This window comes from Carcharodon carcharias, chromosome 13 (genome assembly GCF_017639515.1).
Source record: "Carcharodon carcharias isolate sCarCar2 chromosome 13, sCarCar2.pri, whole genome shotgun sequence".
In the NCBI taxonomy this organism is placed as follows: domain Eukaryota; kingdom Metazoa; phylum Chordata; class Chondrichthyes; order Lamniformes; family Lamnidae; genus Carcharodon; species Carcharodon carcharias.
The window spans coordinates 86,515,175-86,532,457 of record NC_054479.1 but is presented as its reverse complement, the minus strand read 5'-3'; the positions used below and the strand labels follow the sequence as shown (position 1 = coordinate 86,532,457).

The 17,283-nt window shown below is 43.8% G+C and overlaps 1 protein-coding gene across 3 annotated transcripts in view; it reads right to left on the bottom strand.

Moving 5' to 3' along the window:
* The window catches only part of itpr2 (inositol 1,4,5-trisphosphate receptor, type 2), a 472,778-nt gene that overhangs the window by 368,390 nt on the left and 87,105 nt on the right, over positions 1-17,283 (bottom strand). For all 3 annotated transcript variants that reach the window (XM_041202236.1, XM_041202237.1, XM_041202238.1), the window contains exons 10-16: positions 15,365-15,516; positions 13,789-13,888; positions 10,369-10,529; positions 4,446-4,587; positions 3,001-3,159; positions 2,553-2,725; positions 466-585 (exon numbers count right to left, since the gene is read on the bottom strand). In XM_041202236.1, coding sequence (XP_041058170.1) covers positions 466-585; positions 2,553-2,725; positions 3,001-3,159; positions 4,446-4,587; positions 10,369-10,529; positions 13,789-13,888; positions 15,365-15,516 — 1,007 coding nt within the window. The remainder of the gene's footprint in view (positions 1-465; positions 586-2,552; positions 2,726-3,000; positions 3,160-4,445; positions 4,588-10,368; positions 10,530-13,788; positions 13,889-15,364; positions 15,517-17,283) is intronic.

Here is a 17,283-nt window from a genome sequence, read left to right as displayed (position 1 = left end):
GCCCAGGCTGTCCAAACAACTGCCTGTGAAACAAAATCAGGAAATGTTGGAAACATTCAACAGCTCAGGCCTTGGAGTTAGAAACAGAGTTAATGCTCCATCAGCCTGGGTGTTTCCAGCATTTTCCGTTTTTATTTCAGATTTCCAGCATCCTCATCTTTTTTGTTTAAGCTCCATTGTTATACCATCATTTTGCATGACTTCAATTAAAACTGATTAGGTTCCAATTATGCATATAATAATTCTGGATTTTTAAAATAAATTAAAAATAAATAAATAAATCCTTTAATTAATAGTGAGAAATTCACAATTGAGAAGAACATATTGATAACCATATAGACAGCTGACACACTGGTAAAGAGGGAACTGTACCAACTGTCCCTATAACTTCTAAATGCCACAGGGGTGATCTTAAACTGTCCAGTTATAAAGATCTGTAATCCTGTAAAGGACATTACTGCTTACTTGGTTTGAATGAGAATGTCAGCATTGGAAGCGTTTAACATAAACTTGCAGATAAGTTCCTGAGTGACTGGGATGGCAATGTTGTTGGACACACAAAGATCTGACAAATAATCCAAAAACCTGCAAGAAAATCAATGCCACAAATGATTAAGTATTTTAGCATCAATCCCTTCACTGCCCTCTGGCACACCTTGAATCTGCTGGTGAACTAACGATGAGTTGAAGGTTCATGCAACTATTACTGGGCAAAAATATCCTTCAATTTCTGATAAGGAAGAGATATGCAGGTAGCAAATTGTTTAAAATGTTTAACTTGTTTAGTAGTACAGAAAGGAAATATTGCTGAAAAGAGAGACATGTTGCCAAAGTTTGCACACATCAGGACAAATGCAAGAACTCCAAATTTCAAATGATTACAACAATTTATACTATAGGAGAAAAGTAGTATAAATTGTATAATAGTATAAAACTATAATAAATAATGTATCATAGTATAAGAAGTATAAATTGCTGTGACTGTTTGAAATTTGGCATTCTTGCATTTGTCCTGATGGATACAAGACTGAAAACTTCAACAAAAATGTATCTCTTTTCAGCAACATTCAGATTTTAAATTTTAAATTTTGTTCTTACTTATCCATTGTGTTTTCTCCCTCTTGGCTCAATCTCTTTATTTCTCTTATTATACCAGATATGATTCTAGCCCACCCTATTTCCTTCTTGGTAATTCCAGTGTTTCCTTCTCTATCCTTTATTCTTAGTTAAGGAGACAGGCTGTTGGGCCTATTGTTCATCAAGGTCTCAGATAACTTGTCAGCTTTGGCATCGTTACGAACTTGCATTTACATTGATTTGCAGTACAAAAATAATTGGAGTTGAAAGCATAAGATGCCCAGTTCCAGCAATGTCTGAGCCATTACGACAGCATTAAATTTGTATTTAGAGTCCCATCGCTTTGAAGGTTTAGTTGCAGTTCAGTCCCATGGAGCTGACTTTCACTCATTGTTTGTTTTTCTTTTCCACCAAATGTCTATTGGCTCCTCCGAATGGGTTTTAGGATAGACCCTAAACAAACCACTCAACGACAAACCTCAATGTGATCCCAGTATCGAGTAGGCGTTCTAACCCAGGAGAATCTCTCTGCTTCTCCCCTTCTTCTCCATAAGGAGGGTCTTGAGCTGAAATTCTGGGGGGAGACAAACTCCCCTGCCAGGACCGAAAGTGGGAGTTGATCCAGTTGTTGGTGGCAGTGGTGGTGTGGTGGACCCTGAAGCAGCATATCACAGATGACGGCCAGTTAAGCAGCTGCTGCTGCAGCTGTCATCCAATCAGAGGGCTGGCAGCTCAGCATCCTTGGCACAGTCACTGCTAGCGATGGCCATTACTCAGGCTGCAACTCCAGGATGAAGGCACCTCAATGGCAAGGAACCCTTGAAGAGCAGGTTGGTTTTGGGAAGAAAGCTGAGGCCAGACAGGGAGACCCCGCCACCCCCCCACCCCCGTGATCGATGGGGGGGTTGCAGTTTGTGGGGGTGGTACCAACAGCGCAGGGGCGATCATTTCCGACAGGGGACCCTCCCGGGGCAACGGAGGGCCTGGCAATCTCCACATGCGATGGGGGGGGGGGGGGGTGCAGAGAACCACAGGGTGGGAAGTGGTCCTTATTTGGACCACTGTAGCTCTTGTGGCTGCCCAGCGCTAAGGCTCCCACTGCTGGTAATATGCCATGGCAATGGGGAGACACTAGGCTCCAGTGCCGACACCTTACCCAGCCATATTGCCAGCTCTCCTGCCTCCCAGCTCAACCACAATGGAAGCAAACAAATCTGACCTCAGTTACTGACCTTCTGATTGGTTGTCTGCTCCCACCTGTTATTAGCCTAGTGCTGTTTTAAATCTCCTAACCTAATATAGATTAATAGATAAATACCATGATGCCAAGGTTTGCAAGTAATATCTGTTTAGACCACTGCGTGGTGCACGTCTAAATGAGAGTTTTCTCAAAGAAAACTCTGCAGGAAATTTAATTTTAAGCCACAACAGGAGTGAAAAACATTAGGAAAAGAAAGGATCAAACACTATCCCACCTGGGCTCTCTGTTCCTCCGCAGCAAGCTGACAAAGGTTTCGATTTCCTTTGCTGTAATGTGCTTCTCCAACAGCTTCCTATTGTTGTGTAACAGGGCTGTAATTGTGTCTTCTGCCAGCACATCATATCCAATTTGGGACTGCATGACACCAAACATCTTCGCAATGTACTCCTGAAAGAGAAAATAAAATACATTAAAGGGTGTTGGGGGGGGCAGTGGGGAAGCCTCTTTCAGAGAGGCATCACAAACACAATGGGCCAAAAGAACGCCTCGCTTGTTCTAAAAATGTTCCATGAAATAAATCCGTATCCATTCCTAACCTGAGCCTTGCGTGGGTAAAATATTTCCTTCCCAAAGGTAAATTTAAAGAATCTGTTTTAAATGCGAGTGTTGAAAATATACACAAACAGCCACTCCTGCTGTTGTACACAATGGACAGTACTGACCTGATTTTTCCTATAGTCCTGTTGAGAGTGTCTAAGAACCCGGTAACAGAGCCGCAGTATGTATCGATAAGGAGCATATCTCTGATCTCCCAAGTCTTCCAGTCTTAACATTGGCCCTTCTCCTTTGTCTTTGAAAGGGGCCCTCAAAATTCCGAAGATCTATCATGAAAGTTGACCAAAAAAAGAGACACATCAGCTAATAACGGAAGGTGCTGACAGGAATCTCAATTCCTTGCACAGCTCATTTCTTCAAACACACCAAAACTTAATCTCAATCCATTTCTATTTCTCTTAGCATTAAATGTCACAACCCCAATGGTGATAAGAAAAATCAGAACAGGAGTTGTCATTCAACCCCCAAAACTTTCTTTGTTATCCAATCAGGGCTGGTCTGTAGCTTAACTCCATTGACCCAGTTTTTCTTCATATCCCTTGATACCTTCTCAATCTTGAACATTTTAACTGACCCAGCATCCATAGCCTTTTGCGGGGAGGTTGTATTAGATTTTTTAAATTTATTCTTTCATGGGATGCGGGTGTCACTGGCAAGGCCAGCATTTGTTACCCATCCCTAATTTCCCCTTGAACTGAGTGACTTGCTTGGCCAGAGGGCAGTCAACCACATTGCTGTGGGTCTGCAGTCACTTATAGGCCAGACCAGGTAAGGACAGCAGATTTCCTTCCCTAAAGGGCATTAGTGAACCAGCGGGGTTTTTAATGACAAATTGATGATAGTTGTCATAGTCACCATTAATGAGACTAGCTTTCAATTCCAGATTTAATTGAATTTTGAATTCCACCAGCTGCTGTGGTGAGATTTGAATCTGTGTCCCCAGAGCATTAGCCCGGGTCTCTGAATTGAGAGTCCACTAATATTAGCACTACACCACCATCTTCCACCTTGTGTGATGAAGTGCTTGCTGAATTTACTGCTAAATGACCTGGCTCTGATTCAAGATTACGTCCCCTTGTTCTGGACTCCCCAGCAGAGAAAATAGTCTCTTTGTATCTATCCTATTAAGTTCCTTTATGATTTTAAACACCTCGATCACCCTTTGATCATCTACAATTGACGAAAAGCCAAATTTATGGAACCTGTCCTCGCAATTTAACCCTTTAAACCCTGGTATTATTCTGGTGAAAACACTCATTTAAGATTTTCACCAGATGGACAGTCAGCTGTGGGTTCAAACCTACTAGGCTGACATATTTACAGAGACTGAACAGAGCCATGCATGCTCAGTGCCTGCAATGGCTGAATAAATAACTCAGTGCTCACACTATTACATGGAACAAACTCAACAAAATGCACTTCACAGATGTGGTACCTCATTCATTATACCTTTGGCAAAGCAGACTGGTCTTTTTAGATTAGGCGCTGTGTAACTACTTATGTGAAGAGGAGAAAAATCAAGGCTTTTCAAAGAGTAGTGAAGTGGTCTGACCTGCTTCAAGATATTTTGCTCTCTCATTAGCTTCTGCCTCTCCCGATTTGGCTTTGTGATAATCACATCCAGGACTTCTTGACCATTGCTGGGCACGTGAGCAACAAAGAAAACCAAGTCTTCTAGCAGCTTTGTCACAAACCTGTCAATAAATTAACAGATTACTTCTTGGTTTCAAGTTGCTCTGTTCATTTTTTTTTGTTACCTATTAACGAAACATTTCCTGCAGATTGTGAGTCAATCTTTGCAACAGGACTTGATCAGTCTGTAAGAGGTCCATGTCACAGCCCAAGGAGGAAGCAGCCTCATGGGTACTCATCTTATTGCTGTTTGTGGAAGATTTCTGCGTGAACCATAGCTACATTGCATACTTACATAATTGAGGGCGCAGTGGGTAGTGACCCTGCCTCTGAGCCAGAAGCTCCAGGTTCGAGTCCCACCCCAGGACTTGGTGGCCAAGGAAGGTGTATTCATAATGCGGTCAAACAGGTTGAGGATTAATCTGTAAATCCTTCCAACACACACCAATGAGAGGCGGTAAGGGCGGGAGAGCTTCCTGGTCAACCATGTAATGGAAACAACTTTGCAGCCTCTACCTTCACTATCCATAGCTCCAGACTATAACATGCATGTAAAAGTGCACATTGCCACAGCAACTCAGACTCCATGAGTGAACTGTAACTCACCACCACCACATAATAGAAGTTACTGCACTTCAAAGAAATTCATTGGAGTGAAGCACTTTGAGATATTTGCGAGAGCTGAGCTCAGGCACTATAGAAATGTAAGTGTTTATATAGTTTGTAGTTATTGTTGTTTATATTTATGAATTAAATAGCCCTTTTTCTATTACATTTCATATAAATCACAAGATTCACAAGAATGGCCCAGAGATGAGGAATCTAATTTATGAAGATAGATTGGAGAAGTGAGGACTTTTTTTCCTTGGAGAAAAGGCGGCTGAGAGAAGATTTGATGGAGATATTCTAAGTCATAAGGGGTTTCGACAGAGTAGATAGGGAAAAAGTGTTTCCACTTGTGAAAGGATCGAGAACGAGAGGGCACAGATTTAAAGTAATTGGCAAAAGAAGCAAAAAAGTGACATGTGGAAAAACTTTTTCATACAGCAAGCCTGGAATGCTCTGCCTGAGAGTATGGTGGAGGCAGGTTTAATTGAAGCATTCAAAAGGGAATTGAAAAGGAAAAACATGCAGGGTTATAGGGAGAATGGCACTAGATGAGTCGCTCACTCAGGGAGCAGGACACAACGCAGACCTGATGGGCCGAATGGCCTCCTTCTGTGCCATAACAATTCTGTGATTCCGTTTAACACTTGCAAAACAAACCTTCACAAAAACGAGAGACCTTTTTAAAAGCAAGGACATTTCTATGAAAAGCAGAACGAGATTACTAAAATGCTACATCTGCTCAATGTTCCTTTATAGATGCAAAAGTTGGAATACAAGTAAGACAATGGAGGATTAATTAATGGCAACAGAGATCAGGTTTCTGAGAAATATGATTAGGATTAGTCAGACAACACACACAACCAAATGGAGGAAATTTTGAGCAAAGCAGGCACACGAGAAGAGGAACTTTCACAGACATTCACCAAGAGGCTACAATTCTTTGGGCATGTACTGAGGAGAGAGAAACTAGAACATGTGGTGATTGGCATCCTTCCATCTGAGAGAGAGAGGATGTGAGTACAGCCTCAGAATGTTGGCGAGGTCACATGAGATCATCTGCTGCACTTCTTTTGTTGTTGAATCAAGCCGATTCTGGAAAGGCAAAGTCTGCCACAAGTGAAGTTGTCCCTTGCCGGCAGTGCAGGATGATCACTGCTGGTACCTTGTGGGCAGGGCTGGTGTCTACTTTGCTGCTTCTGAAACCACATGTCGTCGTGATGGTGAACTCTTGCCCACAACCGGAGTTAGCATTTGCATTGATCATCAGCTGGAGGTTCCCAGTTGTCGTGATTGCTGCTGAGGGCTTTCATGTCTCTTGACAGCATCCTTGAACCGGAGTTTGGGTGCCCTGCTGGTCTCTTGGTGCAGGAAACCTCCATCCCTTGGAGACGGAGTTATTTTCCATCCTATGCACAGGCCCAAGTCGGCAAAGCCTTCTTTGCTTGATTAGCACTAGCAAACTTGGCAGATTTGCCCCAGAACGGACTCCTTCATCGGTAACTTTGTCTTTTCATGTGGTGCCAAGGTTGCGTCATAGACACTGGAGATGGAGGTTATTGAGCTTTTTCTCTTGGTAGGTAGAAGTTGTGTAGGCTTCACTACCATACATCAATATGCTGAGTAAACAAACCTTGTAGATAAGCATCTTGGTTTTGCGGGTCAGTTTGTTGTTTCTCCATGCCCGTTTTGTCAACCAACCAGAGTTGGTGGCTGCCTTTCCAATTTGTGTGCTGGGCTCATCATCAAGAGACAGGTTGCCGGTTACCATAGATCCAAGTAGCAGAATTTGCTGACTGCATCCAGGAGTGTGTCGTTGAGTCTGACCACAGCACCCTGTTCCATAACTATACATTTCTTCACACTGATGGTGAGTAAGAACATGACACAGGCATGGGACAGACAGTCCATTAGCCATTGGAGCTGGTCTTCTGACTGGGCAATTACTGCAGCATCATCAGCATACCTGATTCTCCGATCAGGACATTTTTTTTTTATATTATTCCTTCATGGGATGTGGGCGTCACCGGCTTGCCCTGTTTAGAGGGCATTTAAGAGACAACCACTTTTCTGCGGGTCTGGAGTCACATGCAGGCCAGACCGGGTACAGCAAATTTCCTTCCCAGAAGGACATTAGTGAACCAGATGGGTTTTTATGACAAACTACATGGTCATCAGCAGACTTTTAATTTCAGACTTTTATTGAATTCAAACTTCACCAACTGCCATAGTGGGATTTGAACCCAGGGTCCTTAGAGTATTACCCTGGGTCTTTGGGTTACTAGTCCAGTGACAAACCACTACGCCACCAACTCCCCAATTTTGCTGCAATTTTGTCTTGGTTTGATAGGTTGAGGAGTTTCCCATCTGACTGTGTATGGAGGTACACTCCAAGGAAAGCATAGGTTAGTAGGACAGAAAAAGATACAAAACAGAGTAGGGACTAAGGCGCAGCCTTGTTGAACCCCATTCTTGATCCCATCTGGGAGTCTGATGGAACATCCGGTAGTTCCTGGTAAAATTGAGGGTAGCAGAGCAAGAGGGAGACAAAGGAGGAAATACACTGACAGTTTAAGAAGCAGAACAGGTATAAGATTTGAGAACACCACCAAGGTGTTGGCTGCTATCAAGGGCAATGAGAGCCATGGTCACTGACTTTGTAAAACATTGCTCCTGAAGAAAAAAATAAGGTGCCACATTTTCGAAATAGCTGGAGAACACATCGCAATGGAGTCAAGTTGGATCCGAGTGAAATATTTGGGGTACAATCCCTGAGCTTCCTTTAGTAAAGAAAAATACAGCTACCAAACAGAAAGTGAAAAAAAGACAGGGAAAAGGTAGATACAAAAAGACCCAAGGGTAAAAACAAAAGTGCAAGAAATGCCCAACTAGAAAGAGGGAAAGTGAAATAATAAAGGATCAGCATATGAAGAGGTGGTGGGGGGAGGACAGAGTGAAGGGGGGGGAGGTGGGAGGGTGGGGGGTGGGGTGCAGGGAAGACAGAGACCATTTTTGATATTTTTTATCTTTTAGAAACAATGTGAAAGATCAACTGCTGCAAACAGATTTTCTCCTGATTTGTTCCATTATGTTCTCCCAGCAGACTGGCCTGTGTTTACTGCCCCAATCCCCCTCACCTTGCTCTAGACCCCTCGCTCTTCCAAGCCCCAGTGAACAGGCTAATGAGAAATACAAGCACAGCAGTCTAATAACAGCACAAAAAAGAACACTGGGTCATTTCCCAACACATGGAAATGAAGGACAGATGAAGAATAGGTGGAACCTTGAGTCTACTTGTCATGGTAACCCCAACCATCCTTCTCCCATCCACCAGCCTCCTGGGACAGGGAAAAGGTCATTTAAAACAAATTAGTTCACAGACAAATGGTACTTGGTGACATAGAAGAATTCCAGAACAATACAGCACCAGTGAAATGATCCTTCATTTTGCAGTTTTCATAAAATCAAATCACGTAATGTTAACTCCGAGATCTATCAATTTATGAAAGAGTTCCATAGGATAGATGTAGAGAAAATATTTCCACTTGTAAGGAGACCAAAACTTTGGGCTATAAATGTAAAATAGTCCTTAATTAATCTAAGAGGGAATTCAGGAGAAATTTCTTTCCCCAGAGAGTGGTGAGAATGTGGAGATTGTTACCACAGGGAGTAGTGGATAAAATCAAAACAAAAAATGCTGTTAAAACTCAGCCGGTCTGGCAGCACCCGTGGAGAGAGAAACAGAGATAACGTTTCAAGTCCAATTTGACTCTTCTTCAGAAAACAGTTCCAAAGAACTCATAATAATAAAGGCAAAATACTGCGGATGCTGGAAATCTGAAACGAGAACAAAAAATGCTGGAAAAACTCAGCAGGTCTGACAGCAGTGGAGAGAGAGACAGAGATAATGTTTTGAGCCCGTATGACTTGCCCTTCCTCTCCCTCCCAGAACCATGATAGGGTCCCCCTTGTTCTCACTTTTCACCCCACCAACGCATTCAAAGGATCATCCTCTGCCACTTCCGCCAACTCCAGCATTATACCACTACCAAACACATCTTCCCTTCACCCCTGTTGGCATTCTGTCAGGACTGTTCCCTCCAGGACACCCTGGTCCACTCCTCCATCACCCCCAACACCTCAACCCCCTCCCATGGCACCTTCCCATGCAATCGCAGAAGGTGCAACACCTGGCCCTTTACTTCCCCCCCCACTCCTCACCATCCAAGGGCCCAAACACTCCTTTCAAGTCACTTGCATTTCCCTCAATTTGGTCTACTGCATTCGCTGCTCCCAATGCGGTCTCCTCTTTATTGGAGAGACCAAACGCAGACTGGGTGATCACTTTGCAGAACACCTTCGGTCTATCCGCAAGCATGACCCAGATCTTCCTGTCGCTTGCCATTTCAACACTCCATCTTGCTCTCATGCCCACATGTCCCTTGGCCCGCTGCATTGTTCCAGTGAAGCCCAACGCAAAATGGAGGAACAGCACCTCATCTTCCGATTAGACACTTTACAGCCTTCCGGATTTAACATTGAGTTCACCAACTTCAGACCATGAACTCTCTCCTCCATCCCCACCACTTTTTCATCCCCCTTTTGTCCACATTCATTTTTTAAACTTATTTTCATTATTATTATTTTTAAAATTTATTGCCATTCCTATTCATCGTTTTATCCCCAGCTTTTAGCCTATTTTCGATCTTTCTTCCCTCCCCCATTTCCTCCCCCCACCCCACTCCCACTAGGGCCATCTGTCGCTTTCCAAAGTGCTTACCCTGGTCTGGCCATTATCATGTTTTGCTTTCATTGTCACCATCAGCATCTCATTTAGCCAGTATCACCACCATTAACAACTCTTTGACTTTTTGTTCATGACAGCTTTTGCAATCTCTCCTTTACCTCCACCTATCACTGGCCTTCTATCCAGCTTCATCTGCTCCACCCCCCTTAAACAGTATATATTTCACCACATCTCTACCTCCCTTTAGATCTGTATAAGAGTCATACGGACTCGAAACGTTATCTCTGTCCCTCTCTCCACAGATGCTGCCAGACCTGCTGAGTTTTTCCAATATTTTCTGTTTTTATTTCAGATCTCCAACGTCTGCAGTATTTTGCTTTTATTTTAGTAGATAAGATAGGGTGGACAGAGGCTCACGTTGAGCACAAACATTACAATCTGTGCTGTAAATTCTGCAAATAGCACAGATTTTCAAAGTGCATTCACCAACCTTCTTTCATTCTGGGTAATGGTACCATCCTCCAACCTTTGGACCATTGCATAAAGTACCTTGCTGGCATCATTAGCAAAATCTAAATCTCGGACTTCCGAAAGAGGTACGGAGACGATCGCAAATGCTTCCTTATCTTCTTTGGTTGGACATGTTCCAATCTAATAATGAGGAGATATTAGTCAATCTACAACTCGTGGACAATGTTACAGCAGCAACCAATGTGGAAACATTATGCGAAGCACTGAAATATTTTAGCTTGTCAACGGCGGTATGGTAGTGTGATTATGTTCCTGGGCTAGTTAGTAGTCAAGGGATTAAAAACAGAAAATGCTGGAAATATTCAGCACATATGGCAGCATCTGTGGAGGAGAAACAGGGTTAATGGAGGCCGAGTTTGATCCCTTTTAGTTCTCTTTCTTTTTCTACTGATCAGGATCGTTGTCCTTTTTCTTCTTTCTGTGACTGGAGTCGGAGGGTGTTTCTGGCGGGACAGGGTTCAGAGTGGGAAGGTGCAGCGTGAGCCCATTGCTTTTCCATCTCCTCCCGATCAAGCTTAGAGCGGGAAGGGTGGAGGGAGGGTGGAGGGCGGCCTTTCTGCCCAGAGGCAGATAAGTGCTACTTGAGGGCCTCGTCCTATCACTGCTTGTGTCCAACCAATAGCAGGAGGGGAGCTTGCCATGACGTTGACCCACCAGGATTGGCTGGGGTGGGGGGGGGGTGGGGGGTCCAATGTTCACAGGTACTCAGTGCATCGGGAAGTGGAGGCCCTGCAGGAAGCCATCCCTCCCCAAATTTGCCAGCAACCCCTTCCTTGCCTGCAACCCCTTTCCCACCCACACTCACCTCTATCTTGTGATCCAGCAGCAATCCTCAAGGGAGGCCAGAGTTCAATAACATCAGTGGCCACCAGTCCCAACGGTGCTGCTGATACTGGAGAGCTGCTGGCCTCGAATTGGTCAGCAGCTCTTGGGGGTGGGATTTCTATTACTGGGGGCCTTGATTGTGTGGAAGGCCCGACGCTGTCTGGGTAAGTGCCTGATTACCTGGGAATTGCATCAGGCCTCCCAGAGAGAAGTATCATGGGGCCTCCACCAGGTCTCCAATTGGTTGTTGGGAGCCCGGGCCCACACATTAAATCCTGCTCAATGTTTCAGATATGTGACCTTTCATCAGAACTGGGGAAAGTTAAAAATGTAATAGGTTTTGAGCAAATGAAGTGGGTGCGGGGGGGGGGCCGGGGGGCTACTATGCAAAAGCGAGAAAAACAATGGGGGATAAACAAAAAAAAGCAAAGGAAAAGGAAACAAAATAGGAACAAGAAGATATGTTCTCAAATTGTTGAACTCAAAGAAAAGGTGATGTTACTCAAGTTTGCATTGAGCTTCACTGGAACACTGCAGCAGGCCAAGGAGAGAGAGGTCAGTGTGGGAGCAAGGTGGAGAATTGAAATGACCAGCCACTGGAAGCTCAGGATCGTGCTAGTGAACTGAAAGATGTTCCGCAAAGAGGCAGAAAATCTGCATTTGGTCTCCCCAACACAGAGCAGACTGCACCGTGAGCAGCACGTGTGCTAAATCCAAGTAGGTACACCAAAACGCTATTTCACCTGCAAAGAGTGTTTGGGATCTTGCACAGTGAGGACAGAGAACGTAAAAGGGCAGATGGTACATCTGTGCTTGCTCTGGGAAGGAGATGAAGGGTTGGGGGTGATTGAGTGGACAACGGTGTCACAGAGGGAACAGTCCCTGAGGAATGCTCAAAGGGGTGGGGAGAGGGAGATGCTTTTGGTGTTGGTGTCACACAGGAGGTAGCCAAAATGGCAGAGAATGATCCATTGAATATGGAGTCCAGTAGGGTGCAAGGTAAGGGCAAGCGGAACACTATTGTTGCTCTGAGGTGGAGAGGAAGGGATGAGAGCAGAAGTGCAAGAAATGCGACAGATATGATAGATTGAGGATCCAGTCAACCACAATGTGGAGTTGAGAAAAAAGGAAGACATATTAGAAAGGCTGGTGAGGAAGGTGCAACAGAAACAGAAGCTGGGAGAATAGAATGGAATCCTTATAGAAGCAGCGTTTGAGGATGTGGAGTCAGTGGGCTTATAGGGAATATTCGCTGCTAACCTATTCTCATTTTCCTCCTATTTTTGCTTTTGGGTGGCATCTGTTCATCATTCTGCCATCCACACCTACTCAAGACACCTCTTTTGTCTCGTGTCTCATTACCATTCCTTTTGGCCTTATACCACCAACCCTTTTGTCATTTACTCTCTCCTGCCTTCCATCCTATCAAAGACCTTCTCTTTTGTTCTTTTTCCCACCCTCTCCCCCGCCCCACCCATCACTTACTTAAAACTTATTACATTTCTAACTTTTTCCAATTCTGATAAGTCATCAACCTGAAGCATCAACTCTGTTTCTCTCTCCATGGATGCTGCCTGACCTGCATTTTCTATTTTTATTTTAGTTTTCCAGCACCTGCAGTATTTTGCTTTGGTGTTAGTAACCCAGAGGCTCAGGCTGATGGCCCAGAGTGAATTCAGCTCCCATCATAGCATTTTCAGCACCTGATTTCAGTATTAATCTTGCCCAAAGTAACCATGCAGCTGTCGGATTGGTGGAAAAACCCATCTGGTTCACTAGTGTCTTTTGGGGAAGGAAATCTGCCATCCTTACCTGGTCTGGCCTACATGCAACTACTAGCCAAAACCAACATGCTTGATTCCTAACTGCTCTGAAGTAGCCTGGTGAACCACTCAATTGTATAAAACCGTTGAGATGATGATGGTCCCAGGGCAACCAAGGATGGGCAATACATGCCAACATTGCCAAAGATGCCCACATCCCAAAAGTATATATTTTTTAAACCGAAAAGGCGCAATCAGCCTTCTACCATCCCATCCCATAGGGGGAGACCATGGTGTAGGGGAGACTGTGATGTAGTGATAATGTCACTGGACTAGTAATCCAGAGAACAGGCTAATGCTCTGGGGTCAAAGGTTCAAATCCTACCACGGCAACTGGTGGAATTTAAATTCGATTAATAAAAAAGAGAATTGAAAGCTAGTCTCAGTAATGGTGACCATGTAACTCTCATCAATTGTTGTAATGTAAAATCCCATTTAGTTCCCTTAGAGAAGGAAATCTGCCATCCTTCCTTTACCCAGCCACGTGACCCCAAGCCCAATGTGGTCAATTCTTAACTACCCTTTGAAATGGCCTAACTAGACATTCAGTTCAAGGGCATTTAGGGATGGGCAACAAATGCTGAATTGAAACCACAACCTTCTGACTATAAGGCAAGAGAGCAATTCACTGAGCCACAGTCACAGCTGATACTGGGTAACAGCCTAGAAACAGTAGTGTCCAGAAGACAAAGTCAATATTGTAGAGCTTTCAGCTGCAACCTGTACTGTACCTTCAGCATTACTGGCCGTTCTTCCTCTATGTCTATAGGGATGTTACTGCTGGTGACCCAGGTATTTGTGCAGAGATGTCTTAATCGAACATAGGAATTCCTGAAGAAAAACAACAATTAGTAAGAAACAATGCTCGTTACTCCAGCTAAATTTAATTTTTAATGAAATAAAAGGCAGCCCGAGATATGATTAATAAAGTAAACAGTGAAATGTTTCTGAATCAAATTCCCAGCTCCTACTGACTGTAGTTGTAAGAATATTGCTATGGTAACTCTTTCCTGTCCTCCTTAACACTTGCACGATTGCCTTTACAGTATTCATCTATTGTGACTCTTCTTTGGCCTGCTCAGCACTTACGCTAGTCATCTGCAATAATCTACATCCATCTGTACAGATTCAAAGTAACACACTTTGTGGAGACTAAAAAGAAAAAGCCCACGGATTAGCTTTGGAAATCTGTGACAAAAATAACATTCTACTTTTTAAAATTGCCAGTCGCTAGAAGACCGATTGTTTCCATGTCAATGAAAGTTAGTTTTAGATTTAGTTGCTAAGATTTTTGCTCTCATCTTCCAGTTAGCCAAGGCTGTTTCCTGCTTTGTGGGGATTCCCGCCTTTTTGCACCACTTTTGGCTGAATGTTCCCACCTGACCAAGAGAATGGCGCCATTTGTGCCCCTTAAATTGCTTGTGAATCCCTTACAGCGCTTTCCATCGCCAGTGCTATTTCCAATGCTTTCTTAAAATCAAGATTCACTTCAGCTAGCAATCTTTGCCGAATAGTGTCTTCCTGCATGGCGTAAATCTGCACCCACCCCATTATTCACATAAATGCAGGAAACTCATGAGAGCCGGTTTCTGGTACACCAGGGGTCAGTGTTATGTAACTGAGTGCAAGATGGAGTACTGCATCCAGTTCTGGGTACCACACTTTGGAAAGATGTGAAGAAATTAGAGGTTGCAGCAAGGATTCATGGGAATGTTTCCAGGAACGAGGAACTTCAGTTACATGGACAGATTGGAGAAGCTGGGCCTGTTCTCTGTGAAGAGAAGGCTGGGAGGAGATTTGATAGAGGCAAAGTCATGAAGAATCTCGACAGAGTAGAAAAATTGTTCCCACTGGTAGAAACAAGTGGGCACAAATTTAAGGTAATTGGAAAAAGAAGCAACGTAAACATGAGGTGAAACCTCTTCATGGTTAAGATCTGGAACGCGCTGATAGTGTGGAGGAGGCAGGTTCAATTAAGGCATTTAAGAGGGAATTGGATTATTAACTGCAAAGAATGAATGTGCAGGGTCACGGGGAGAAAGTAGGGGTGTGGCACGAGGTGAATTGTTCATTTGGAGAGCCAGTACAGACACAACGGGCTAAATGGCCTCCTTCTGCACTGTAACAACTCTGATCCTGTGAAGAGGCTTTCACCAAACGCATCTCATAAGCGACGTAAACAATCGAGAAAATTCAAGCCTGTAAGGTAAATCTATCACACACAAAACATAATTCTTCTGTGTAGTAATGCAGAAACATTGCAAAATTCCAGGTCCATTGACCTGCTGTCCTAAGGGCAGAAGTTACCTGGGGACCAGGGAGTCAGCTCTCTGAAGGGTGGTGGTGTCAAGTTCAAAGAGCGATGCAATATCGTTCCCATGTGGCACTGACACCAGGGTGTACATGATCTTCTCCACTAACTGCTGCTTGTTTTTAACCGGCAACATGTCTCCCTCGCTCTGAAATGAAAGAAGAGAAAGATGGAGGGCAGGCTACAAATAAGACCCAAGGTGGTAGTTCAGGCGGATACAGTGCCTCGTTCAGTGCACATCCAACTCAATCAGTGATCAGAATTCATTCTGCTGAAATCTATCAGCAGTCGTGTGTGTACGAGGTAACTGAAAGGACAGAGGTAAGCACCGGGTGTTATGTTATAGCATGTGCTTTGCAAAAGATTTCAGCAGAAAGAATGAGAGTGGAGTAATTTTCTTGTCTGATAAAGTTTACTCCTTTTAACTTGATGTTGTTCAATTCCGTTCATTGGGCAATCTAGCTTGTTGGGGTAAATCAGGACTTTAAGCTATAGCCTAAAACATCTCCCTGGATTTTTGAAGTCAGCAGAGATAAAATCAAAAGAGATGTGTAACTCACTATTATCCAGTTTAGCAATATTGCACCATCAAAATCTACCCTGTTCTTTTTAAACTTTGTCATTTTAATCATGTCAATTTATTTACATTACTGGATGAATTGATTTTTTTTTAAATTGTGGAAAAAATGACTGAATTAGCAGGAGTAGAAGGTCCTTAACTTGGTACAGGCTCTGCGCAGCACGGTGCAAGATCAGGGAAGCAGCACTATGAGTTGCAAGATTTGGTTTTGCCTCCTGGTGTCACTCACTGTCCACTAACCAGCGCTCAGTATGAAGGCTCATGGTCAAAACTGCCCCAGCAGATTGGTTATCGCTCATTGTGTGCCAAGATCTGTTTCCAAAATAGAGCGGCAAGTAAGATTGAGTAGCACTGAAAGCTACCATTTTGTGGAGAAAATTGGAGGCTCATTTGAGCTCTTCACAAACTGGACTCAATTCTTGGCAATGACTGTCATTGGTCTGTTGTTGTGATTATGCCTCATGCAAAGGATACAAGGTAGCATGCGTGTGAACAAGTATCTGTCGTGAAGCGGCATTTACAGCACACAGTGAGTTCCGTGTTGTAAACCGTAACACTCCTCTTAGTCAGGGGTTCAAGTTCCACTCCAAAGACATGAGCACAAAATCTAGCCATACACTTCAGTGCAGTACTGAGGGAGCACTGAATTGTCAGAGGTGCTGTCTTTTGGATGTTAAGAAATAGCTGCTGGAGCAGGCAACAGAGCCTCTCACATCTGCATTTAAACTGCTGCCCTATCTGCCCTCTCAAGTGGACATAAAAGATCTCCAGGCACTAAGAATGGGGGAATTCTCCCTGGTGTCCTGGCCAATTAACAAACATCACTAAAAACAGATGATCCAGTCATTATCAGATTGGCATTTGTGAGATCTTGCTCTGCACAAATTGGCTGCCACATTTCCTACATCACACCAGTGACTACACTTCAAAATTACTTAATTGGCTTTGGGATGTTCGAAGGTTGAGAAAGGCTTTATATGAATGTAAGTTTTTCTTTTGTTCTCCTGATCTCATATGGAAAACGAGCACCAAACACCCAACCTACAACTCGTAGCAAAAAGTCACTGGTAGTACAGAATTTGAGGATTGCTGAAAAAAGAGACATGCTGTCAAACCTTTTCATTTTGCACTCATCAGGACAGATTCACAAGAATACCAAATCTCAGAGGGAACAACAATTTATGCTGCATGAGAAGAGGGTGCTGACTGGTTGGCAAGTGGACTCTGATTGGTGGAGATGTTGCCATGGAGTATGCACCAGGTAACAGTTAACTCCCAGGCTTTTGTTTAAATTCGAACCAGGCAGGTCAACTGATTGGTCAAGGCATTGCCATG